The sequence below is a fragment of the Leucopleurus acutus genome (genome assembly GCF_964270905.1).
Source record: "Leucopleurus acutus genome assembly, chromosome: 14".
Lineage (NCBI taxonomy): Eukaryota > Metazoa > Chordata > Mammalia > Artiodactyla > Delphinidae > Leucopleurus > Leucopleurus acutus.
Genome location: NC_139156.1, coordinates 79,551,818 through 79,579,400, shown reverse-complemented (window position 1 = coordinate 79,579,400; position 27,583 = coordinate 79,551,818). Strand labels below are relative to the sequence as shown.

The following is a 27,583-nucleotide window of genomic DNA, read 5'->3' as shown; positions in this document are numbered from 1 at the left end:
TAGCAATTCCCATTCTTTAAACTCATTTAACGGTTTCGCACATGTGGGAAGTATTTGAGTAGTGAACTGAACTGTGATTTGGAAATTCCTGGCTTTTCTTACACTTGAAAACCTAGATAAAACGTCAGGAAAGAAGTACTAAGGAGAAACGGGAAAGCCATAGAATGTTGGTCCAGCTCTTTGTTGTTGTTGTTAGTAATTCAGTGAAGCATTAATAGAAGGAATTTTAAACATCAATAAGCATCCTATTCCTTTAGTGGGATTTGAGCCAAGTTGTATGAAGAGCTGCATCCTTTGGCCGCGGCTGGTAATGTGCATGTGATGTAAATCCGTCCTACAGCAGGGCTCAATTCGTCTCTTTCCTTTTTTCTTTCAAGCACTGAAGATAAAACATCCTAATCAACTTGATCAGAAAGTCATAGAGAAACAACTGCCAGGTAAGAATGAGTCTCTCTCTCTCCTCCTTATGCTTCTGAATCGCTGGCCCCTCAACTCGAGGTGGCTGGAGGTAAAACATTTCATTCATTTCTGAAGTTGTGGGCTCTTACAGCTTATAGGTTTCCACTAGCTTTTACGTTCTAAAATGCTAACACCATGCTAATAACATCACTCCCCTGAAAGTTCAAGTCTCGCATAACTTTCAGCTCATCTAGAGAACAGCTTTGTTTGTCGCGGTTACCTCTTCAGCCAGAGGCAGTAGCATGGGAGTGCTCGCCCTTTGGGGCCTCCCCCAGGCCCTCTGCTGGTTAGTTCTCACACTGCTGCTCCGGGGGCTTTCCTTGGCCAGAGATGTTCTGGCACTGGGCTTGGGTGCTTCCTATTCCTTACCAGTCAGGAGTCCCTGCAGAGACAGCTCTTGGACGCTGTTTTAATGGACACGCTTGAAATGGTTTTCTTTAAAAAAAAAAACTACTTCAGAACTTTAAACCTTGATGCTGTTGGAACTGATTTTGTTTTATTTGGAAAATAAATACTTTTATGTCAACAAAATTAGATCAATGTAACTTACCTTAAACTGTCAGTCAAAAGAAAAATTAGTCTGAATCTCAAAATTAAACTTGATTCACAGTTAAATACTAAAATATAAACAGCTTAAATTTAGCACAGTGAGGATTTGAAGAAGAAATAAACTGTCTATTACCGTAAATGACTCTAGTGAAATACCCTTCTGTTTCCCTGTCAGTGCAGTGAATTCACATTGATTTTTTAATTCATTTTTATCAAATAAAACAAGCTTATCATGGTATTGCTTATGGAAGGCTTTGGTTGTGCCCAAAGAAGTACCTTTATGATCCAGAACCATCATCTAGTATCAAATTACCAGTATTGCTCCATTTTTACTTACTAGAAATCCAGTTTCTATGCCTGTGAAGTGTAATGTTGCCACTGTTACATGATGATGATTTAAAATGACTGGTCCCCGCTTCATTATTCTGTTTTCAGACTTAACTTCTGTCAGTAAGGGCATGCATGGGGACAGACGAGTGGGAGAGGGCCAGGACTTTCTGTTTGTTAAAAGCAGTTAGCTTTGGACGTGTTTGCACTTTTCCTTCTCTTACGTGAAATCAACTTGTGGGAACGTGCTCAAGAATGTTCTCGCTAGGGCTGTGTTAAGTTTCCTTTCCTGGGCTTCCCCTGGGAAGGCGCAGAACCCTCTGGGTCAGGCACTGTGGAGAGCGCAAATGAGTGCTGTCCCGGGCTGATGGCTCCTCCCCGACCTCCCACGGTGTTCACGGTCTGAGTTTTATTCATCCTCAGGTGGAACTAGCAGAGATTAGAGAAATTATATGTCATCATTATGCTTCAGGCGATTCCAAATCTGAGTCCTATAGTCTCTGAACTCAGCAGTCAGAGTTAAGCCAGCACTAACCACCCTCTGCACAAGGAAAGCCAGTCCACCTAAACCTTTTGAAAGGACAAGATTATCTATCATATATTCACAAATAAAAGAGCAAATTATGTTAATCGACACTGTAGTCTATTCAGTGTCTATATTCAGTACATAAACAAGAAAAGGGCCAGTTTTTATTCTAAAATAAACATTTATTATCACAAGTTGCATAAAAACAGCTTTTACAAAAATTGTTTTTGATAGAAAAATATTTGTTTGAATACATGTGATTGTTGTAGGAACACCACACTATTGCTGTACCTCCAGCTAAAGCTTCAAAGAAACTGTATTGCTCATAATCAGACATCCAGTATTTACCATACCCATCTTTGGAGAGAAGTTCATAGTGTTTTCTGAACAAACCAAAGCTTTTCCTCATTAAGTTACATTGCCATGCCTGGTGGTCCCCTGTATGTGTATCGCATTACACACATAAACCACAATGATTACAGACTGGGAGCGCTGGAAGGGGGCTTGTGGAGCATTAGTCTACACCTCACTTTACAGAGGAGGAAACTAAAGCCAGAGAGACTGAGACGCATCCTCATGGCGCCCGAGCCCCATGCCAGCGTTCTCTCAGTACCTCATAAGTAAGTAAGTAAGCACAAAGGTTTAAAAAGTTAATGATTTCACTCACGTTTATTCTTCTGTGCTGAGAATATGATTTCTGGTTTATTCAGGTTAAGGAGGAACTATTAAACACCGCTGAAATGGTATGAAAACTCATTATCAAAGGGCACTTAGGTCAGTCATCGGCTCCGTTTCCCCCAGCCTCCCAAACGACCCCCTAAGTGGTGACACTGATCTGGTGGCCCACGCGGTGGGTGAGCCGTTCCCTGATCATTTACCTGGGTAAATTGATAGTATGAAATGACAGTGACAGCTGTCATTACAGTTGTGGTCTTGTCACGTGAGCTCATTTTACAGGTAACTGTCCTTTGAGAGAACTTGATGGTTTTTCTTTTCCTTGATAGAATCCATGACAATTCAAAAGGTGAAAGGCTTGCTGTCACGTCTTCTCAGAGTTCCTGTGTCAGAACTTCTGTTGTCCTATGAAAGTCCCAAAGTAAGTTGCCCAGCAAAACACAAAGTCAGGTTCCCCACACTATGACTTGCTACTAAGCTATGTCTCTACGTAACATGGTCTGATTCTAAATGGAAACCATACATCTTTGTTGGGGGGAGGTTTTGCCACATTTGTCTTAATCACCCCCACCCCTTTGTCTAATTTTAGATGCCGGGCAGAGAGATTGAACTAGAAAATGATCAACAGTCATTACAGTTTTATTCTGTGGAAAATGGAGACTGTCTGTTAGTGCGATGGTAACAGCCAACTAATAGAGGTTAGACCGCTTATCGTGACTGGGGTTCACTGGAAATTAAGTGACTTATTGGGACAGTTCGGTCCAGAACAAATGAGGTTTTACAAGTTGCCCTAAGTGTAAAACAGCTGTATTTTTCACAGGGAAGAGACCGTTTCCAGGCTTGTATACAGCCCTAATAAAGGCTTTGCACCTAGTAACGATTTTCAGAGTTTATTCCATAGTTCCTGACTCTTTCATTATGAGAAGATTTAGATACTAAATAGAACCTCGCTAGTCTAAGAAAATCTGAACACGGTTAATGTCTTCATAAGACCAGTTTTAATGGAATCCTCTGTTGATGCTACTGGTTTAAAAGGTTACTAAAATGATTTGGTTGGTCATTTTGGGAAATGTCCCTTAAACTGAAGGAAGCACATCTTCTATATAGTACAAATGCTATGATTTCTCTTCTCAGTTGCACTGTTTTTTGAGTACTTACAAAAATTAATTACATGCTTTTCCCTACAGTTATACCTAAACTGAGAATACATTCTTCTACAGCAGCTTACTAGCGTTGACTGAAATTCAGTTACATTAGGTCAACATTAGGCAATGAAAGGAAGAAAAACAAGATGCCTTCAATGCCAAGGATTTAGAATTATCCATCCCTATGGCATTAAAGCCCTGAGAGGTGTTTGATTTTACTTATATTCACAAAATTTTAGCACTTTAAAAAAATAGGAGTACTAAGCTGTGATCTTCAGGATTTATGTTAAAGGGCAAAAGGAAACTTGGGTGTAATTAGTCCACTTAATAAATGAACTTTAAAACCAAGGCCCAAAACCCAGCGTTACATTGGTTCCTTTTCAAGTTGCCCACTTCATTCAGAGATCCACAAAATCTGACATGATTTCCAGAAACCCCTGACTTTGGTATCAGTGACCACTGCTCATATGTGATCACACAGCATTTCTGTGAGTTCTTTTTGGCCCTTAATTATCCTGCTTAGGCTATCCAGAGCTATTCTGCAATCCAGGTTGAAATTCAAACTTCCAGTTACTACTCAAGATTTCTGAACTAGGCCAAGTTTTAACCAAAAATGATAGGTAATAAATTACTAACAGAAATGATGCACTAGGACTTGGAAATATTTTTTTCTTTTATAAACAATTTGGTATTTTTCAAATCATCTTCCAATATATAAGTAATTTTTTTCTTATGCTACAGTATCTGTTGATTTTTAAAACGGAAATTTTGTGCAAATGTTAAGAAATACCACATTGGTGACCCGTGAAGGTGCCAGCCAAGAACTATCCTGAAAGACCATATAATCTGCGGCCGAACCTTGGGCTTTCCTCAGACTTCCGCTCAGATCATCCTTCGCCCACCCTGACCTTTAACACTGCGAATTGACCTCATCCTCCTCTTGCTTCACACCAACAAGGATCACCGCACAACTCCTTCAGTTTCCACAGCTGTGTTAGTTCTTGCGGAGAATACTGAGGGGAAGACAGCATTCCTGTTTCACAGGTCTTCTCACACAGCCACAGGCTGTCCTGTTGAAAAACAAAACAAAAGCTGATTTGGGAGCCGTGACACACCTTGCTGGAAGACAGACAGCGTGCATACAGGAGCTTCCAGATCCCAGTGAGGCTGAAGTTCAAAGACAAGTGCATGTGTGAAGCCACTCAGCTTGTGGGGCGTCGGAAAAGCACCCACCGGTGACCCTGAGGCTGTGGAATAAAGAAACAGTGCAGTGTGTGCATTAAGAGTTTGCAAAGGGAGTTCTATGAAGAGAGGGTGGGGAAACCACAAATGCAGAGTTTCGTATTTGCTACTGGAGAAGAGGTGGCCAAATAGCATTATGAACAACAGCAAGTACTGAGGGAATGGTTACAATATTCGGGGGACAATACCAAGTGCTTTATAAATATTATCCAATTTAATTCTCACAATAACCCTGTGAGGTAGGAATTATTTCCTTTTTACAAGTGAGAAACAAAGAGTGAAGAAACTTGCTCAAGGTCACGGTGAAGTTCATGCTGCTAGGCTGAGTAGGAAGGATCGAAGTGGAGTCTTGTCAGACTCAGAGTCCGAGTTTTCACCCACCAGCCTACTTCCCAGCTCTGTGGACTGGCTTCTGTTTCCAGCAATATAGCAGAATACAGATCCCATTCAACTTGAGAACATAAAAAGGAGGGATATAATAAAAAATGTCTTTTTAAAGGATGGCTGAACTGGTGGCAAAGGAGAGGAAACTGGAGAGTAGAAGGGCCTGGAGTCAGCGTGTGCCTTTTACAGGCCGCGCCTGGGGACAGGAGACTGACCACTCCTTCCTACAGAGCCCTGTGCCCCTGGGGGCCGAGAGCCTCCAGGGGTATTAAAGGAAACAGAGAAGGCCTGTCTCTGCCCTGGCCCTGGACGGGTGGGACGGAGAGTCTCCCCTGAGCACCTGGCACCATAGCCCGCACTTAGGTGGGTGCAGCTGGAGTCACATTCTGCGGGGCCACCTCACTGCCAGAATCTGAAGTCAGCTGCTTCTTTTGTGTTTTAAAGCTGCAAAGAATTTCTGATCAAACGTATAAAAACTCAATTCATTGTGAATAGGAGGACTTCCATTCAAAACATTTCCTTTTGGTTTAGACTCAGACAAATACCGTGTGAGATCTAGGCCATTATTGTGAATTAGATCAAGAGCACAGTTACGATGCCAGAAGACCTCCATTCACTGTTCTGCCCAAGGTTTGATAGAGGCCAGCCCCACTCAGGCTTGCTTACCTGATATCTTTTAGGTCCTATGGCTGCCATCCAAATGCCCATGCTTACATCTTCACCCTACACAGGTCCCATGAAGTTTAAAATGTAAAAATTTAAATGCTATTTCGTCTGTAAAGACAATGCCACACCCGTTCCCGTAAGTAATCTTTCTACTTCTTTGTTTTGTGATTATTCCAACATGCAATGCTGAGGATGTATTATAACACTGATACACGAAGTAAAAGCTACCTGCCATTAACACGAAGCACACACACCACAATGAAGTATGACTATACACACTAAGTAAGCAGCCAGCCCCTTTTCTCATGGACCTTAAACTTCCAGCACTGACGGTATGAAAGAGACACTGGATCTAAGAACCGGGCAGAGATTCATTGATTTGCCATCTCAGAATCAGCAGAAAAACAAGCTTAGTCTTAAGCTTGCTTAGTCTTCCTTCTTATGAATATAAACCTCTACATTCCTTTAGGGACTATACCTTTAAATATAGGCTGAAAACATAACAGAAGGCTCAAAGATTTAGGAATAAAATTTAGATTTGAGGGATAGGAGTGTATCCCTAACCTTTGAGGGCTGACTCCTGTCTAGAATGAATAACATGCCTTTCCCCAAGATCAGGTGGCTGTGCTTTTAATGACGGAATACTGAGTGGAATAAAACTTGTTTGGTCAGTGTACTCTTAGGTCAGAAATCCTTAATTACCTGGTAGGTCTTTAATCTCCCCGAGTTGCCAGCCAGCCAGTGGACGATGTCCCTGGAGATGACATACCCTGAGCCGCACGCAAAGGCGGGATAAGCGGGACTGGGGTACTCCAGTTCCTGCCACTTCCCGGTTCGGTCAACGGCCCAATTCAATCTGAAACTGACATGCAACATGAGTCGGCTTCTTTGTGTTGCTCTGACACGTATCCTACCACTAGTTAAGCTTGAGTCCTTAATTATCACTACAAAGGAATAAGCTGTAGAAGCAAGGAAAGAAGAATGAGAGATTATTGTTTTCGTCTAAGGACAGGAATTAGTTATCTAGTGGTGTTTTATATAAAAGACATATGTTAAATTCTCTCCAAGTTGCATTTATGGAGTTTCTGAATCATCTTGTTTAGATATATTAAAATAAATGAAAAATAAATCACCAATCCCTATTGCATTCCTAAAGACACATAGAAAATGGTTTCAGAAATGTCACAAATTTATTGTAATGTACAGCAGCGTCTAATTTGAGTAGCACTTAATATGTAGGGCATGAGGATAAAAGCCACATCATTTTCCATCCTTCATTACATTAGCCTGAGGTTTTCCATTTAAGAGTTTTTTCCCCTTTAATTGTAGATTAATAAAATATAGTGACCCAGGGGCCTAAGAGAGAAATTTCCTATCTCAACCACATTTTTCTTATGATAAGTGACTTGTATATTTCATTCTAAATTAACATATGCTCATGAAATGAACGCCAATGGCCTAATAATGTTTAACTTACTTTCCCCACCAAAAATTAGGCCCATCCAGATTCTTAAGGGCGATTCTATTAAATACAGCTTCCAAGTCTATGTAACAGTCGTCATCCGTCTTTAGCAACAGATCAAAGCTGGTTGTTTCCACAGTCCTGTTGGCGAAAGGGGGGATATGAAAGTCAGGGCGTCCATACGAGGAAACAGAGCAACACCAGTGTGGTGACACTGCTAACATCTTAATGAAAACTGGCCCTGTACTGTCTGTATGCTTGGCCAGCTTTTATCCATCCAATATCGGGAGCATCTGCTCTAAGAGCATCGCTGCTGCCAGCTACAGTCCTCACTTCATATTAACAAAGGGGTATAACAGAGAGGTGCCACGCCAATTTTAAAAGGTATAAAGGAAGAAGAAAGAATACAATGAAAAAAAGATCTGGCTTAAGTAGAATATATAATCAAACAAACGCTTCTCAGGCCTTGCCCAGGTCAGGCCAGCATACCTATTAATAAGCATCTGAACCTTGCCCCTTGCGTTCTTAATGAGAGGGCCACGCAGATGAGGGGATAGATGCCATACCTGGCCTCTCACACAGAACGCCGTCGTACAACAGAATGTGTTCCATGCTGCTACTGATAGTACACTCAGGTATTTTACAGTGTTTAAAAAGCTGAGTTATAACACTGAAGTACATTTTCCCTTGGAAACAATTTCCAGTAATTCAGCTATTACAAATGACCTTCTGGAAGGCACAAGAGGGTGATTTCATTTACCTAGACATTAAAAAAATATATAATGGCAACTAGAAAAAAAATTGACTCTTTGATGTCACACTGTCAATCCCTGTACCTCTTTTACCCAGAGTCTTGCGAGGGAACCAGTCAGAAGACAGAAATTTGAATTAAAGAAATCTGGAGAAAGTTTCATTAGGCCACAAAATGGTGAATTTAACAATGGGTCCACAACAAAAAGCATAACCCTACGTTTCTAAAGTTCATTTCTAGTTAATAGCATAGGCCACACATAATATTTGCTAATTAGAAATAAACTTTGGTGATAAAGGACACTGAGGTCACTGATGGATCACCTGAATAAAGATGAATGAAAAATAAAGATGTCATTTACGATGTGGAGGGTGGATGGGGGGATGGGCTACTAGGAAGCGGGTCCGGACGTACAGCCTGTCAGAAGGTCACTGCAGTGTTCCAGGTGCACGTGATGGCCCAGAACAGACAGTGGCAGAGAGACTACGGAGAGAGGCCAAGATCACAGGGATACGCAAGTAGTAGAAGAGACAAAACTTAAACTGGAGGTAGTAATTAGACCAAATTGAACTTCCACAACTGGGAGTCAGCTCCCTATAGAAAGCCCTAGAACTCAGCAGTCCTGATCTCCCACTGCCTGGACCCCCATTCCCACTCCACCTCTTTACAGCCTTGCCCTTGCCTTGGCCAACCCGTAACAGGAACCCCATTGGGGACCTTGAGCTAAAAGAAGGCTCTTTCTCTTACTACAGCTGTCAAACTTAATCCTGGTATTCTAGGCATACCCACATTTCCAGCTCGCATTTATATCTGACCTCTACCCACAAGATGACTCCAGAATTACACTGACTTGCCCCAGCTATGAAACTACCACCCATAAATTCAACTGTCTACCCCTCAGGACCAGGGAACTATATCCATAAAGGACTTGATGATTTCCCATTCTGCTCAGGGCAAAACAGAGAAGAAAAGAAGGGACAGACTCTGGGGCTCACCAAGCAACAAGTTCCCTGATAAAGTTTTAAAAAAGAAAAAGACAAAGACGTGAATATACTTTATGGGTTTGGTCTAGACAGAGAGAGAGAGAGAGAGAGAGAAGGTTTCAGTTCTACAGTCAGGGTAGACAGTATCAGGGGGCTCACAGCAAGTTATGGGACCCTAGAGTAACTTAATAATATTAACAACTACATGTATTCAATTAAGAAGAGTCACTGTTATAGCATATTATTATTGGTGGTGGTATTATAATAAAAGTAGGAGTTACAACCAAGATCCAAGAAGTACTGGAGGGTCTGGGAAGTTAACAATACGGTAGACTATAAGGGTTGCTGAATTTCGTCTTATTAAAGCTTCTGGAATTAGGGCAGATAGCTCTTAAATGGGTTGGAGGAGAGAACGGAAATACAATGTGAATGTTCAGCTGAATGGAATTCAGATCAGGAACCTGGGTGTAAATGGGGGATATAGGTGGGTGGGTATGAAAATGCCTGAAGATAGGCCATTTTCAAACTCACTGATTTTCACCTAATGTTGGCTCAAGACAACTATGCCAGTAGGAATGACTCAAAGTGAATCAACTTTTGCCTTGTTTGTTTTTGATACATTAATAGTGTTCACATTGTGGATCAGCTCATCGAAATAGTAAAGCGGCAGCATTTTAGAAGATCAGTCCTCACAAAGAACCAGGATACAATAGATCACATCCCAGGTGCACAGTGCTCTTAGGTTTGTGTGTTTTTTAAAAAATCTCAGTGATTTGATGTTGATAAATTGTTTCTACATCAAAAGAAAAATAAAACAATACCTACCCAACATTTTTATAACCTACCATTTATAGAAGTTCAATAATTTTGCAGGAACGTTTCGGTAAGTGTCAACAACATCCACAAACACAATATCATCATAGAGGCTGCTTTCCTCCTCCAGTAAGGCATCCTCCTCGTGGAGATTACTTATATGATCAAGAAGTCTTCGAGGGCGAGAATGAAGATTTTTTAAGAGAGCATCACCTTCTAAGAAGGAAAAGACAGCTGAAGGAAAAGGCTATTGCAAACTTAAGACCCAGAACTTGTAACGTTATTGCATTAACCCTCCTCCCAAGGTAACCTAACAACACAGTTAGGAACTCTGAAGTAGGGAAATGGGAACGCCCACACATTGCTGGTGGGAGAATAAAGGGCTACACTCACTGTGGGGAGCAACTCAGCAATACCTAGTTAGGCTGAAGATGTGTGCACTGTTTGACTCGCCAAGTCCACTTGTAGATATATCCTCAGAGACATCATTTTACACACTCACAAGGGTATTTATGGCAGCATTGTGACAGTGAAAAAATGGAACCAGCCTAAATACCCACCAATAGGAGAATGGTTAAACTGTGGTATGTTCACATAATGGAATACAGCAGTTAAAAAAATTAACCTGCATAGCAGCACTATTTACAACAGCCAAGACGTGGAAACGACCTAAATGTCCATCAACAGGTGAATGGATAAAGATGTGTGTGGGGGGGGTGTATACACACACACACACACACACACACACACACAGGAATATTAGCCATAAAAAAGAATGAAATGCCATTTACAGCAACATGGATGGAACTAGAGATTATCATATTAAGTAAATCAGAAAGAGACAAATATTATGATATGATATCACTTATATGTGGAATCTAAAATATGACACAAATGAACTCATCTACAGAACGGAAACAGATTCACAGACACAGAACAAACAGACTTGTGGTTGCCAGGGCTGGCGGGGTGGGGAAGAGGGAATGGATTGAGAGTTTGGGATTAGCAGACGCGAACTATTATCTATAGGATGGATAAATAACAAGGTCCTACTGTAGAGCACAGGGAACTATATTCAGTATCCTGTGATGAACCATTATGGAAAGGAATGGGAAAAAGAATGTGTGTGTGTGTATATATATATATAACTGAATTGGTCTGCTGTACAGCAGAAAGTAACAACATTGTAAATCAACTATACTTCAGTAAAATAAATTTTTAAAAAATTAACCTGATCTTGGATGTTAAGAGGAATGGCACTAAAAAATAATGCTGAGAAAAAGTATCTTGCCAATTGATATATACAATGTGATACCACAGGTATAAATTATAAAACACTTTAGTCAAAACTGTATGTTATTAAAAGTTGTATACACATGCATGTAGTAGAAAACAGAAAAATAAGAATGGGAAGGGTACACGTGAGTTTCAGGACAGTGGTCTCCTGTCCAAGGGGAAGGGAGAGGAACGGGGTAGGAAGTACTGGGAGGGAAGAGGCTTCAACTGTATCTATAACGCCTTATTTCTCTGAAAACAAAGAAAGGAAGCAAATATGACAAAATGCAAACATCTGTTAATTCTGAGCAACAAGTACATGGGTGTTTCTTATAGCACTATTTTTGGTTCATGATATTTTATAATAAAACTTATGACCAACGTGCTTAAAAGACATTTTAATTACCACCTTACAAGCTAATGGATCGTTTGTCACATCTGTGCAGGACTGTCCTCAAATAAGGCAGCAATCCTATCACTAGCGCAGGATTTTCTCAGCTGTCTCAAATTAGAAAATTTCTGAAAACTAAACAAGTGAGTGGCTGAGGGGTCGGGGAGAGAAACCGAGACGTAATCCAGCCCTCCGCTCTGTGACTGCGAACAACAAGACTGGGCATGGGGGCTGAGGGCCTGTGTCTGATTTCTACCTCTGCCACTGTTGGTGAGGTAATGGACGAGTCACACGTTTCTGGGCCTCAGCATTCTCATCTGTAAAAGGAGGAGCTGGACTACGTCTGTGGTTCTCAGGATTGCTTACTGCAATACAGATTCCTAGGCCCCAAGCCTAAAGATCCAGCAGGTCTTGGGTAGAGCCCAGGAATCTGTATTTCTAACCTGTGACTTCCTGTAACTTTGATGCAGGTGGACCACAAACAAACCTTTGAAAAACACAGGCCTAAATAACCTCGGGTCCCTTTCAACTTTTACACTCTCCTCTAACGTCCTTTCACTTTAAAGATAAGGATAAATATACACGATTTAACACTTGAACAAAAGTGAAAGTGTTATAAAATTGCAGCAATAGGAATGGATGATTAACAAGATACGAGCAGAAATACAGGCTTTTTCATTAACAAATTGTACATGTTGGTTTATTCTGCATATATCTGAAAAACACGAGTATAAAGTAATAAAGTAATAGATCTGTGTGCGTGTTGGGTTTTTTTGGCTGCGATGGGTCTTTGTTGCTGCACATGGACTTTCTCTAGTTGCGGCGAGCGGGGGCTACTCTTTGTTGCAGTGCGCGGGCTTCTCACTGTGGTGGCCTCTCTTGTTGCAGAGCACAGGCTCTAGGCGCGTGGGCTTCAGTACCTGTGGTACGTGGGCTCAGTAGTTGTGGCTCATGGGCTGTAGAGCGCAGGCTCACTAGTTGTGGCGCACGGGCTTAGTTGCTCTGCAGCATGTGGGATCTTCCCGGACCAGGGCTCGAACCCATGTCCCCTCTGCTGGCAGGCGAATTCTTAACCACTGCACCACCAGGGAAGTCCCTCTGTGTGTGTTTTAAATCTGATCATCTGTCTAGGTGCCATTTACAAGAATCATGTGGTTTATGGCCTCTCAAACTTTGGAGGCATCAAACCCATCTAGGGAGCTTATTAAAATACAGGGATCTGAGCTCCAATCCTGAAGATTTTTAACTCTGTAGGCTTGAGGTAGGGCCCAGCCAGAGATGCTAATGCCCAACAAAATTTGAGAATTTGTGTACCATGTGATTCTTCTGAACAGCACGTAGATCCTCAGATTTTAAAAAACTGTAGTCAGATTTTCAGATATATCCAGTACATGAGGAGAAAAATCTATGCATTTAATTCCTTTAGCCTAACACTTGAGTTATTTCTCTCTTGTTTGAAAGGAATTTTCCTCACCCAGACCTTAATCCTTTAGCCTCAGTGAGAGAAAACTTAAGACAAACAGTTGTTTAGGGTACAGTAGTTGCTCCTTGTAGAACAGTTTAGTGCCAGAAGTCTCAAGGGCCCCTCAAGTTTTTAAAGGCTCTTGATGGTACATACATGAGTTAACTGGCGAAAGAAAGGAAGTCGCTAGACATGACGTCAGATGGTGTGTAACATCTGTACCCGGCCCCCCAGTGTGAGCTGTTGTACAAAACTGGCCTGACCTCCCGATCTGAGTCCTCCCCAGGGCTGAGCCATTAGCCCCTGTGAGCTGAGTCCATACCTTCCCTAGCAGAGTGGTCTCACAGTTTTATGAAAAATCTCTGGACTAAAATTAAGGATCCATAAATTTTAAATCTCTATTTTTAATGGCAGGTTTGTAGGTAAAACCTGTACCTATTCCAGCCTACCCTTAGGGGTGATGTTAGAAATACTTCTATGAGGAAATACTGTATAAATAAAGATGCTAGAAATTGAAAAAAGCCACAGCCCATTCACATCTTCAGACTACCTGTAGTGGCCTCAAACACAGGGTCTGCCCCATCCTCAACCCTGCACTATTAAAATAGGGAGACCCCTGAAGACCTGCCTCTCAGAATACGGCCTCTGCTTTCCCCAAGTCACTGTGTGCCTTCAGGGAAGCCGTGTCCTAATTCTTTTATAGGAATCCATGACCTGCAGAGCTTTGAGAAGCCAGATGATGCACTACTAGGCACCTTTGTTCCGTAAGTGGTGATCAGGACAAGTGACCGAGAGCAACCGCATCAACAATAGCTTTTCTTAGAGATCACTGATCCAGGAATTCATTGATGTGGATATTTTCAGGAGCGTCACTCAAGAAGACAAACACAGCCACTTCTTTTTGGGGTGGTGGAGAGGGCTGCAGAGCTCTGAATACATTGAAAGCCATTGAATCAAATACTTTAAAAGGGTAAAGTATATGGTATGTGAATTATGTAGCAATAGAGCTACTATTTTTAATGACCAAAAAAAAGAAAAGATTACCTTTGATGTCAAAAGTATGAAGATGAGGTAGGCGAGATTCAGTATGTTTTTCAACTTTTAACCAGTTGACTTACCCTGAATAGTATAAATAAAGCCACCTGCAACTCCCTCCACACCTTCCATGAATTCATGAGGCAAGGCACCCTCCCCAGCCTGAAAGAAACCAGAATAGAAGTGCTTGGTGTTTTATTACTAAGAACACATTTCTTATATTTGAAAACTGATTTGGCACAATTCATAATGTGACGCCACAGCACATAAATCCATCTAAGATGCTGATGCACTAGACTTACGCTGTCAGGATGACATCAGCATTCTAGTTTTGTCGTCTAGTCCAAGATCAGGTACACAAAGTAATCTACGGATTAGTGTTGAGAATTCCAGCCTACACAGAATCACGTATTCTTGAACTTGCTACCAACACTATTACCAAGACCAATTTTCTTTTACATCCGAACTCCACCACTTAAAAAAAATTATAACCACCTCTGATTTCGTGGAGATTGAAAATGCCCATGAGTCCAAATACACCCAAGCACATTTCAAAGTGACAGCTACCACGCAGAGACAAGCCCTCTAAGCAAACAGTTCAGCCCGAGCCGTACTGATGACTGATGCTGAAGGTGCCCACTGCACCCACAGCCAACAACAGCCCCCTCTACCGCTAAGGTGTGGGGCATCTTTGGTTATTACGAGATTTACCTCTTTTACCTCACAGGTTACCCCAGGCCCTTACTCAAAGTGAGGGGCCTCACCTCTATGTGTTCCACCCCAACTTAACACCCTACCAGCGATCCAGCTGCTGCGGGCTGGATGGGATTGTCACAGCCACGCCTCAGCATGTTTACAGCGTTTCTTCTTGACGGGTGGTCAAGAGGGCTTACTGCCTGGGTAGTCCTCTTTGAACAGATCCTTCCAGCAGAGCTGTCCCTGTACAAAGCAATGTTTTAATAAGGCCAGCAGAGAGACAGTGTTCTGCAGTGATTGTGGGAAAATTGCCATTCAATTCAGAATATGGTTTGTAGCTGAATGTGGAGGAAATCTCTAAAGGTGAACGCTACAGATTCCAACCTTGTACGTCTACAAAAGATTGCACACTCTTTTTTTTTAATTGTACAATCTATACTGTTTTGGCTTGTTTACTTAACAGTACTTTATGTTTATTAACTTCTGTCTAAAAGGTCACAGCTTGGCTTTTATTTTGTCTTTAAACTTTTTCCGACATGATTACTTGCTGGCAAGGCAGCGAAACTTAGGAAAACTTCCAGCTCTACATGGGTTTCTTAGAATAGGCTACTAAGTTATCTGACTTTTTTTTAGGTTAGCTGAGTGTTTAAGCCATCACTGCCCTCCGTAACCATATTCACCCCCAGAGCAGATCACTTGAGTCTTTACATTTAAATCTAGCCCTCAATTCAGAAGTAAACTGATTTCCTTTTGTGCAACCAACTGAGCAGTATAGAATTCTGGCATGTTTTGGATATTTTTAAGTTTCATACACAGAAAAGGAGGCAAGATATTAAAGGCACTTGCTTTGAAAATAAGGAAAGAAAAAAAACTATAAATCCGTAAAACACTCTGTCTTAAATAAAGGACTTTTCATAATCAAGAATGAAATCTGATACATAGCCTACAAGGCTAAGGTTGTAATTACACATGAATTTGTGGGGTGTATCTGTCTAGTGTCTTTTCCCTTCACTGGACTATAAATTCCACTGTGGGCCAGTAATGGGCCTGTTTTGCCCATGACTGCCTGGCTCACAGTGTGCAGTAGATGTTTTCTGAACGTGTAATAACAAACCACATGATTTTCATTTCAAATTCAGGTATTAATTTACGTGAATAAGGTTAATATTTAATGGAATGTACTAAGCTTGTGACCTTAAATGCCCAGTGCTTTCCTAATTAGATTAGAGCATCAAGGAGAACAATTCTGTCTGACATCAGCACATATACCACTTGTTTACTTAAAGTTCACCATTTTAAGTTTGCCTACACCTTCTTTTTCATCCTACACTTTGAGAAATTTATTGTCAAACTGTTTCAAATTTTTAAAAAATTTGGCAAATGAAAAATAAAAGTCACAAATCCCAACATAAACGAAAGTGAATACTCAACCTTACTTTCTAATACTTTTATCTATAGTATTGTAACTGACATCATACTATCAAGGTGAGATAGTGAATATTCTGAATACTATAGAGTAAGTGAACTTAAAAGAACATTAACTTAAAAACTATGAAGAAATAAAACATCGCACTCTCTAAAATGCACTAGACTTAAGGCAAAACTATATATTTACTAAGGTTGAAGTTACAAAATCATACATTTGAGTTTTTCATCTTTATTATGTGGTGCCTCAACATTTTCTAGTGTATATGTTCTAAAATACATAAGATTCATTGTTCCATATGAGTTGATGTAAAAATAAACTTAAAAACACTTTTACATATTAAAAAATGCTAAGGTGTGCTAAACAACCTTTAAAAATGAATGACTTACTGTGATGACTCTGAGAACTCCTCCCCCATCATTGACTGTCACTTTGTGGAGATTTCTTGACACAAGGCCTTGGAGGTCTTGGCTCTCCCACACGATTGTACCTTCAAAGCTCTTTTGTGGAAAGATGAACAGTGAGTCGGTTTCTTTATTGCTGTCATTTAGATTTTAAGTAAGTTTCTAGAGAAGAGTTTATTTTTTCTAAGACACATTGGTTAAAACTTTTACTGCGCGCTAAGACGCCAATGCTAACGTTTTGGTGTATATCTTAGAGCACGTCTAAAACAATAGTTACAAAGACCTTATAGACAGTTTTACATGCTGCTGTCATTTCCCATTGCATCAAAGGCATTTCCTTATGCGACTGCTGCTGTTACAACTGCTCTTTTTCAAGTACTTGTAGCCATACTGCTGAGTGAATGCATCCTGATTCACTCAGACATCTCCCTACCATTGGACATCTGGATACTACCAAATAGCTACTAAAATAATGTGAGGCGTGTTTTGGTGTAAATGTTTATTTTTCCCCAATACTTTGTTTTTTATTTAAAATAAATTCCGAGAGGTGAAATTACTGGGACAGGAATAGAGATACTTTGGATTCTGGTACACACTGCCAAACTGCTTTTCAAAAACAAATTCTACCTGTAGGGTCATTAGCAATTTATAAGAATACCAGTTGCATTGTCCTCTTCCCAGTATGGGATATTAGTAAAAGAAGTTAAGCTAATTTAGTAGATTTAAAGAAACGGTTCCTCATTTAATTGGTGTTTCTTTTGATTTCTAATGATGTTTATGAATTGTAGTCTCTTCTGGGAATTGCCTTGTCATGCTTCTTTGCCATTTAGCTACTGAGTTATATTTTTCTTATTAATCGGTGTAAGCTTTAATAAATTAATACTGTATACTAAGAATGTTCTTTCAGAATTATTTTATTTATTTTTAAACATCTTTATTGGAGTATAATTGCTTTACAATGGTGTGTTAGTTTCTGCTTTATAACAAAGTGAATTAGCTATACATATATATATGTATCACCCTATCTCCTCCCTCTTGCGTCTCCCTCCCACCCTCCCTATCCCACCCTCTAGGTAGACACAAAGCACCGAGCTGATCTCCCTGTGCTATGCGGCTGCTTCCCACGAGCTATCTATTTTACATTTGTTAGTATATATAAGTCCATGCCACTCTCTCACTTCGTCCCAGCTTACCCTTCCCCCTCCCTGTGTCCTCAAGTCCATTCTCTACGTCTGCATCTTTATTCCTGTCCTGCCCCTAGGTCCTTCAGAACCTTTTTTTTTTTTTAGATTCTATATATATATATAGTTAGCATACAGTATTTGTTTTTCTCTTTCTGACTTACTTCACTCTGTATGACAGATTCTAGGTCCATCTACCTCACCAAAAATAACTCAATTTTGTTTCTTTTTATGGCTGAGTAATATTCCATTATATATATGTGCCACATCTTCTTTATCCATTCACAAATAAATGGAAAGATATTCCATGATCATAGATTGGAAGAATTAAAACTTGTTAAAATGTCCATATTACACAAAGCAATCTACAGGTTCAGTGCAATCCCTATCAAAATACCAATGGCATTTCTTACAGAAATAGAACAAACAATCCTAAAATTTGTATAGAATCAAAGATCCCAAATAGCCAAAGCAATCTAGAGAGAGAAGAACAAAGTAGGAAGCATCATGCTTCCTGATTTCAAACTATATTACAAAGCTACAGTAATCAAAACAATATGGTGTTGGCAAAAAAACATACACATAGATCAGTGGAACAGAACAGAGCCCCGAAATAAACCCACACATATGTGGTCAATTAATTCACAACAAAGGGGCCAAGAATATACAACAGGGAAAGGACAGTCTCTTCCACAAATGGTGTTGGGAAAACTGGACAACCACGTGCTTAACATGAACGAAACTGGACCACTAGCTTATGCCATACACAAAAATCAACTCAAATGTGTTAAAAAAAAACTTGAACATAAGACCTGACACCAGGAAACTCCTGTAAGAAAACATAGGCAGTAAGCTACTTGACATCCGTCTCGGGGTATGATTTTTTGGATTTGATACCAAAAGCAAAGGCAACAAAAATAAACAAGTAGTACTATAGCAAACTAAAAAGCTCTGCACAGCAGGGGAAACTATCAACAAAAGGAAAAGGCAACCTACTGAAAGGGAGAAAATATTTGCAAAATCATGTATCTGATAAAGAGTTAATATCCAAAATATATAAAGAACGCAAACAACTCAAAAACAAAAAGCCAAAGAAGCCAGTTTTAAAAAATGGGCAGAGAATCTGAATAGACATTTCCCTAAAGAAGACATATGGGTGGTGAACAGGTACATGCAAAGATGCTCAACATCACTAATCATAAGGAAAATGCAAATCAAAACCACAATGAGATATCGCCTCATATATGTTAGAACAGCTAGTACTGAAAAAAAGAAATAACAAGTGTTGGCAAGGATGTGTAGAAAACGGAACCCTTGTGCACTGTTGATGAGAATGTAAACTGAGGCAGCCACTACAGAAAAACGTTTGGAGGTTCCTCAAAAAATTAAAAATAGAACTAGCATATGATCCAGCAATTCCACTTCTGGGTACTCATCCAAAGGAAATGAAAACACTAACTCAAAAAGATATATGCACCCCCATGCTCCCTGCAGCATTATTTACAATAGCCAAGACATGTAAGCAACCTAAGTGTTCGTCAATGAATGAATGGATAAAGAAAATATGGTATCTATATACAATGGAATATTACTAGCCATTAAAAAGAATGAAATCTTGCCATTTGTGACAACACGAATGAACCCCAAGGGCATTACACTAAGTGAAATAAGTCAGACAGAAAAAGACAAATACCATAAGGATCTCACTTATCTAAAATAAACAAAAAGAACTGAATTCATAGATACAGAGAACAGATGGGTGGTTGCTAGAGGTGGGTGGTGGGAGGTGGCTAAAACGAGTGAAGGTGATCGAAAGGTGCAAACTTCTGCTTACAAAAAAATAAGTCTTGGGGATGTAATGTACAGCCTGGTGACTGTAGTTAATAATACTGTATTGTATATTTGAAAGTTGCTAAGAGTAGATTTTTCTTTTTTAATAAATTTATTTATTTATATATATATTTTTGGCTGCATTGGGTCTTCATTGCTGCACGTGGGCTTTCTCTAGTTGTGGTGAGCTGGGGCTACTCTTTGCGGTGCACAGGGTTCTCATTGCAGTGGCTTCTCTTGTTGCGGAGCATGGGCTCTAGGCGCGTGGACTTCAGTAGTTGTGGCACGTGGGCTTCAGTAGTTGTGGCATGTAGGATCAGTAGTTGTGGCTCGCGGGCTCAGCTGCTCCGCGGCATGTGGGATCTTCCCGGACCAGGGCTCGAACCCATGTCCCTGCACTGGCAGGCGGATTCTTAACCACTGCGCCATCAGGGAAGCCCCTAAGAGAGATCTTAAAAGTTCTCATCATAAGAAAAATTTGTAACTATGTCTGGTGATGGATATTAACTAGACTTGTGTTGATCATTTTGCAACAAATACATATATTGAATCATTTTATTGTATACCTGAAGCTAATACAATGTTGTATGTCAATTATATCTCAAATAAATAAATAAATAAATTTAAAGAAACTGCCCTCTGAGTTGAACTAATTAAATTCTTCAAGTAAAAGAAACAATGTTTCCAATAACTGGGAAGAGCTCTAAGGTTGAAGCTTAATTAGTAAAATCAATACCTTAAAACACTATAGGAAAGCTGGTCTAAGAGAGAATTTTGGCAACAAGTAGCAATGTCGAAGGGGATAATTGGAAGATATAAAGCACTCTGGTCACATCCTACCTGAATGAGGCAGCTCTCAAAAACACCCACCACCTCCCACTGCTGTAATCAAATTCAGTGCCCGAACCAAGTACGGTTCAGATTGTTTTTTAGGTGCCTTGACATATCAGGAAGGAGGTTCCTAGCTGGTGGCCACAAGAATTCAAACCACTCTAATGAGCTAACACCCATCGAACATGAATCAATAGATATTCTGGTTTATACACTCCGCAAGGTCAGCATTAGGACCCAAAAGCTAAGTCCTAGACCCTCGAATGTGTGAGGCTGCTTTGGGTTAATCATGTGTCTTTCTCCTGGCAACAACGACCTCTTCCCCTTGGGATACTTTACTTTCTTCTAAAACTTTAATAGTGATAAAGTTTGGAAGGACTGATACCAAATAAGTTTCAGAGAAAGAAATGATAGGACGTAGTGAGTGCTTGGATATGAGAATTGAGGATTAAAGCCCACGATTCTGGTTTGGGTGCCTGAGAAAAAGGAGATACTATGACCCAAGACTGAAAATACAGGAGGAGATGAGAATGGGTGGGCTGGAGATGCTATCACCATAGAACGCCCAGGGGACATTCCAAGTGGAGGAGTTCAGTAGGTGGCTGAAGTGTGTATGGAGTTCATAAGAAATCTGGGCTGCAGTAAACAGATGGTAATAGATGAAACTGTCTAGGAAGAATGAGTAAAATAAACAGAAGGCTGGGTATCAGATCCTAATGATTAACGTTTAAGGGGAAAACGAAAGAGGAGATAATGAAGTTATGTACTGGGAAGAAGGACTGGGCCAGATTAAGCTGAACCAGAAGAATGCATACCATATAAGCTAAGAGAAAACCGCAGTCAACTAGGGTAAGGACTCCAGGTAAGTGTCCCCTGGAGGTGGCAGTTAGGTCACTGAGAATCTTTGCAATTATAGTTCCAAACGAACCATACCAAAGTAAAAGCTATAGTGACCTCAGAAAAGCTTCACCTTGAAACTACAAATCTGGCAAATATGATGACAAATCAAGTAATTCTCTGTCCAGTCCAGTCAACTGACCCTTGGCACCTGTACTCTGCCCGGCACCCAACTCCATTTTGTTTGACTGGGCTGTGATATAACATCAACAATGTTGACTAAACTGAGTAATTACCAGAAAAACTCATTGGCCCAAAAAGTGATCCTGCTTTTTTATTCACTCAACTGATAACCGGCTGTTTTTGTTATGAGGAGGGAGGGGTCTGCCTTCTACACCTCCCCTGCAGCTGCTCCATGGCACAGTTAAAGTTCTGTTCCCCACTTCTCTCCCATGCCTACTCTCTACTCTCATACAGAGTAATCACAAAGCCAGGAATCTCTGCAGATGCGAAACAGCTTCTTTATGGCAACTCCCTGCTAAAATCATAAAACCAAAGGAAAAGGTAGGAGAGAACAGCACGGTGTAGGTTGGAAAAATGAGCTCTCATCAGTCCTCTCACCCATAACGTAAGTGAGCTATGTGCAACCTATGCTGTCCACTCTTCTGTGTCCGATTTCTAACTCGTCATCCAAACCAACAGAGTAGCTTAAACATACACAGTACTTTTGTACCTGTAACTGTTAACGATTTCTTGTGGATTGGAGAAATGACTACCTCTAAAGAATTTCAACTTTCATAAAAAATAAGTATATAAGTACCCATGATACTAACAATACTGTCTCTAGTGACTCGTGTTGAATGAAAATAGTCTTTTTATTGAAATTAGTTTCAGGTTTCAGGTGCACTAAGAGAAATATGAAATTAGAGAAATAAATATTTTAAAAGAAACACACAGCAGTCTCCATTTAAATTTGTGACCCCCAGTGAGATTTATGCTTTAGTGAGTCATACGACGAAAACAGTGCAAGAGCCCTGCTTAGCTGACAAGCCATACTGCTGACGTTACTCTAGCCGACTGTGAAGTGTGGAAGGAATAAGATGATGAACAAATCAACCACTTCTCCCTCGCAACTGGGATCAACGATCTGTTCTTCTTCGGGCATACTCTACTGATGGTAGGCAGGCAGGCAAACCCATTCATCACTATCATGTTTTCTGTGCAAATAAGCCCAATTAGGCTTGAGGCAGCAAAAATGAGTATCTATATAAAATTAAACAGGTTTTCAACAAAAATAGGATTTTGTGTAAAAGGAAAGAATATGTTATCTTTAAAAGTTTTTCTTTTAATAAAAGCTAATATATATTTATTTCAGAACATTTAGAAAATAGATACACAGAGAGAAGAAAATAAAAATCATCCATAATCCTACTCCCCCAGATGCGGACACTATTAAATAACTGCATGTTTATAGAAGGAAAAAACGTTATTCAGATGTAATGAAAAACCAAAAGCTAGTTTAGCTTAAAGCATCAAGGGAAATAAAGATCACAAGGCTTTAGCCAGTAGAAGTCTTAATAACTAAAACGGCCACTGCCTGACTTGGCTGAGTCCTTCCCGTCCTGAGTACCTACTGCCATATATACCATCCTGAACACTGGCAAGGAAGGCAGCTCCTTGCCCCAACCTAATTTTTATTCTGAAAAGCTTCAAACCTACAGAAGTTGAAATTACCACCCAAATCCCCTAGACTCACCAACATGTGCCTTTTTTTTTTTAACTTTTTGGCCGCGCCGCACAACAGGCGGGATCTTAGATCCCTGACCAGGGATCAAACCTGCACCCCCTGCAGTGGAAGCGTGTCACCTTAACCACTGAAGCTCCAGGGAAGTCCCTGGCCACATGTGCTTTATCTCTGTCTCTAGACACACATTCTTTTCTGTTGTTCTTTGTTGTTCAATCACTTGAAAGTAAAATACATTTCACCTTGACTTCAGCATGTATTTCCTAAGGACAAGGACATTCTAAGGGAAAGTAATGTTTTTATGTGGACTCATCAAACACTGTAATTCTTTCTACAAGGCTGACCAAGATAATGGAGCAGGCCCCATAAGACTGTGATTAGCCTGAAGTTAATATTACCGCTTATCTTCTTTCTCCTTGCCCCACACTGTGACTCCTTCCTCTTGGAGTTTCTCTACCTGCGCACTGCTGACATCTGGGGCCAGATAATTCTCTGCTGTGGGGACGTGTCCTGTATGATGTGGGATGTTCAAAACATCCCTGGCCTCTGCCCACAAGATGCCAGCGCTGCTCCACACGGGGTTGTCTCCAGACACTGCTAAGTGTCCCCTAGGGCCAAACGGCCCGGGGGAGAGACAGCGCTTTTGAAGAACCACAAGTCCAGAGGAGGACCAGCAGTGAAGAAGCCAGCGCACATTTCTTTACCGAATGCTCACCATGTGGCGGCATGTTTTAAACATTCTCCATCTAGGAAATCATTTATGCCCTAGCGTAACCCTCTGAACTGGGTGCCTCTGACAAAGGAGGGAAGAGACGCAGTGAGGCGAAGGAGCTTGCTCCAGGTCACAGAGCCACCGAGTGGCAGCGAGGGACTCAACCTCACCCACAGGCGGCTGCTCAGGCACCTGCACCCGAACGTGCTGCCCACGCTGCCTTCCAGGCGCGGCAGCCTTTCCTTTCCTATTCGTGCCAACCCGCGTGAGTGGTCTGTGAAAATCAACCCTCCAGCAGGCTCCAGACCTTTCTGGAGAGCACCTAACGCGGCGCTCGTGCTCCTGGTCCCCTCAGAGTCACACTCCTCTCCCCTGGGAATCACAGAGTCTGAGTGAGGTTCTGCCCATGCTGGTTCTGAGTAGAAAGGCAGGACTCTCACCGATGACTCACTTCAATCCTAAAGGAGCGGACCAATCAGTGCAGGAAATCTGCTTACAGCTGTGCCTGGGACACAGCAAGCTAAGCAGAATATCAGTGCTGGCTCTTCTATCCTCACTTGGACATAAGCTGCTTTAAGGGCAGGGATCTTTGTACTACGTCTCAAATAGCCCCCGTGCTTGGCATATACTAAGTTCTCAATAAATAGTTTCTGAGTCAATGAGTAAACAAACCAAAGAGAAGCTTCCTTCAAAAACTGAGATCCAACACTTGGCCAATACTACTTAGTTGAGCCACTACTTTTAATTAAGAGTAAGAGATACCTTTGATGGTACATACTTCATTTAACAAGGAAGAAAGTTCATATATGAAATTTTAAAAGGTCATATATATAGGTAAATAGGCATTCTCATATAATGTTGATGATTATTCAAATTGATACAAACTGCTAAACCGTCCTCCAGAAAGAAATTATCTGCCTCAAAAATGTGCAGAAATTTGAACCAACAATTCATCCTAAGAAAATAACCAGTTATGTACACAAAACAGAGTGTAAGGATGTTCACTACAGTCTTTTTTATAACACTGAGAAACTGGAAAATTTTTTCCAGTATGTTTTAGTTTTGCTTTTCTGTAAAATGCTTTTAAACAGAGGTACCCATAGGTGAAACCAAGGAGCTCCCTTTAACAGTCACAGAATTAACATGCAAAGTTTAACTACCTGTACTCAACTCCAAAGATACACAGCACCTTATAAAATGTGTGACTTTGCTGTTGCATAAATGTGAACAGCAACCCACACGCCTGGTGGTAGAAAGATGTTTCCTGGTTAGCCAGCAGGGCTGGTCAATCATCCAGCTTCCACATCGTAATTCAGCGTTCATGTCGCCGGGGGAACTTGTCAACTAGAGCTCATCTAAAGTGACCGCCAGAGATGACCGGGAAACTGACCCCTACACTGTGGTTCCAAAGCATGCTGTTCAGAAATGTACTCAGACAAGACTGCAATAGCCTGGAAAGGCTGAGGCTGACGGATGAACAATGTGTTCATGTCCAGCTGTGTAATACACAGTGTAATACAAACACATTTGGGCTTAACTCCAGGGCTGATGAGGGCACCTGGCAGCTGAGGTGGTCCCTACCTAAGAGTTATGTTTTCAAACATCTTCCACTACTTGGAGAAGTTTTATTCATCTTGGAAATGTGACAGATCTCTTTGCCATTATCCTGTTTGCACTTCCCTCCACCCCCCTATTCTTTAGATAAGCAAACTATTTGATTTACTCAAATGGTACCTGTGCCTGGTCTTTCTATCAACCACACCTATTACTATCCTTTGTCACTAGAGCACTCATGCAGTCCTCTACTCCACTGAACAAACCATGGTAACATGCAACGCTTTTCAAAGTGAGGTTTGGAACCTTTGGGGTACGATGTAGCTCTCTGGAGGGAGGAATGCAGAGTGCTACAGCTTAGTACATCCCGGCTGGTAGCCTCATCCACCACTCTGCAGAGCTGTCCTGGCAGGAGAATATGCAGTGTCTGCCTCTGGAAGCACATCCTAAGGCCGACAGCAGCCTGCACTGGGACCAGAGTCTCTTTACTACAGCCTGTACCTCTGGTAAGATGAACTGCTCCACAGGCTTGTACCACAGCTTGTTCACCTGCACCCCACAGCTCGGAGGACTGAAGCGAGCAATGAAGAGGGCCTCCTACAGATCGGGGAGAAAAAGACAAGAAGAAATACCCTATGTCAGACACAGCACATGCAGCAAGTTTTCAAGTTACATGTTGGTCAGCTAAATTCTCAGTTGCCCCGACCACAGTCACTAACATTGTTCTACTGCGGTTTAGGCATCATTCGGGTTTTCTAGTGCAATCATGGTTATTAAATAAAGCTACTGAAGATAACCAAAGTTGTCATGAAGTTCTAAAACACTAAATATAATCCAGATAACCTTAAAAAAAAAAAAGACACCTTGAAATGAGGAGCATTAGGGGAAGTGTAAAGTGTTAAATTAAGCCGACTTACTAGGCTTAGCCGCAAAGGGTTAAGAATAAACTGAAAGATCACAGATTTCTACATAGAACAAAGGTACTCAGGAATCCCCCTTCAAAAAGAACCTTTAGAAGAACAAACAAAAACAAAAAAGGGAACATAAAAGAGAACTGATCCTCATTATGTCTATTGTTTGCTTTGGGCCCTTACTTCTTGCTTTGGGCAAGAACACTTCCTTGTTCTCACACCTATTCTAGACACCGATTTGCCACAGGGGACGCTGCTGTTAAAGCCACCAAGACCATGCAGAAGTTCAGAATGAAGGGGGTTAATGAGTTAGCGTAGTTCTTCCATTAACATCAGCTCTTGGCAACGCTAGGGTAATATTTTTTTACATCGTGACTCCCTGTGAACCCATTATGATCCACCTGGGATTAGGCCTTCCTTGAGGACAAAGATTAACCTCTCCTTGGGTAAAAACATGGCAACTAAAAGTGAAATCAACATGACCAAAATACTGTACATCTGAACCAAACAACTTGAATGACAACTCAAACATTATGAATAGTTTAAAAAAAGACTATATATACTAAGAAAATTAAGTATCAAAAAACATTCAAGATTGATCCTAATTTCTAGATAAGGTTGACAGTGGAATTCAGAGTACTGCTATTCCAGTTACCTATTTGAGCTTCGATATCAATGAAACCTTTAACCACAATAATATATGAACTCCTATACTTGAGTAACATGACAAAGCTTTTCTCACTGGAATCATAATGGCTGGAATCATCACTAAGATTTGTTCCCTCTCTTATATTTATATTTATGTCATTAGGCACATTTACAAACTACATAAATTCTTTAGAGGACAAAGGACTAGGATAAACTGCAAACAAGAAATTTAACCTTTATTTGTGTGTTTATTGCTGACTGTAACATTGTACCCTGTTAGTAACAACCAACATTAACAATAATACAGGGGGACTTCCCTGTGGTCCAGTGGTTAAGAATCCAACTTGTAATGCAGGGGACGCCGGTTCAATCTCTGGACGGGGAACTAAGATCCCATATGCCACGGGGCAACTAAGCCCGCATGGCGCAACTACTGAGCCCGTGAGCCACAAGTAGACAGCCTGTGCACCACAACTACAGAGCCCATGTGCCCTGGAGCCTGTTCACAACTACAGAGCCCACACACCCTGGAGCCCGCACACTGCAACTACTGAGCCCACAGGCTCTGGAACCAGCATGCCACAACAAAGAGCCCGCATGCCGCAACTAAGACCCTGTGTGCCACAACTAAGACCCGACACAGCCAAGAAATAAATAAATATAA

At 41.0% G+C, this 27,583-nt stretch overlaps 2 protein-coding genes across 4 annotated transcripts in view; one reads left to right on the top strand and one right to left on the bottom strand.

The window, feature by feature from the left end:
* TBCE (tubulin folding cofactor E) overlaps positions 1 to 3,429 on the top strand; it is a 109,725-nt gene extending 106,296 nt beyond the window's left edge. Inside the window, exons 15-17 of one of the 2 annotated variants that reach the window (XM_082854238.1) lie at positions 378 to 437; positions 2,866 to 2,957; positions 3,126 to 3,429. In XM_082854238.1, the coding sequence (XP_082710364.1) occupies positions 378 to 437; positions 2,866 to 2,957; positions 3,126 to 3,218 (245 nt within the window). In that variant the 3' untranslated portion in view covers positions 3,219 to 3,429. Of the gene's footprint in view, positions 1 to 377; positions 438 to 2,865; positions 2,958 to 3,125 lie in introns of those variants that run through there. The other variant, XR_014326734.1, reaches the window with a different exon arrangement.
* Positions 2,015 to 27,583, bottom strand: part of B3GALNT2 (beta-1,3-N-acetylgalactosaminyltransferase 2) — a 57,820-nt gene continuing 32,251 nt past the window's right edge. The window contains exons 5-13 of one of the 2 annotated variants that reach the window (XM_082854242.1): positions 25,862 to 25,957; positions 16,657 to 16,767; positions 14,229 to 14,307; positions 10,015 to 10,198; positions 7,451 to 7,576; positions 6,676 to 6,835; positions 5,974 to 6,030; positions 4,590 to 4,751; positions 2,015 to 2,941 (exon numbers count right to left, since the gene is read on the bottom strand). In XM_082854242.1, the coding sequence (XP_082710368.1) occupies positions 4,611 to 4,751; positions 5,974 to 6,030; positions 6,676 to 6,835; positions 7,451 to 7,576; positions 10,015 to 10,198; positions 14,229 to 14,307; positions 16,657 to 16,767; positions 25,862 to 25,957 (954 nt within the window). In that variant the 3' untranslated portion in view covers positions 2,015 to 2,941; positions 4,590 to 4,610. The remainder of the gene's footprint in view (positions 2,942 to 4,589; positions 4,752 to 5,973; positions 6,031 to 6,675; positions 6,836 to 7,450; positions 7,577 to 10,014; positions 10,199 to 14,228; positions 14,308 to 16,656; positions 16,768 to 25,861; positions 25,958 to 27,583) is intronic. The other variant, XM_082854243.1, reaches the window with a different exon arrangement.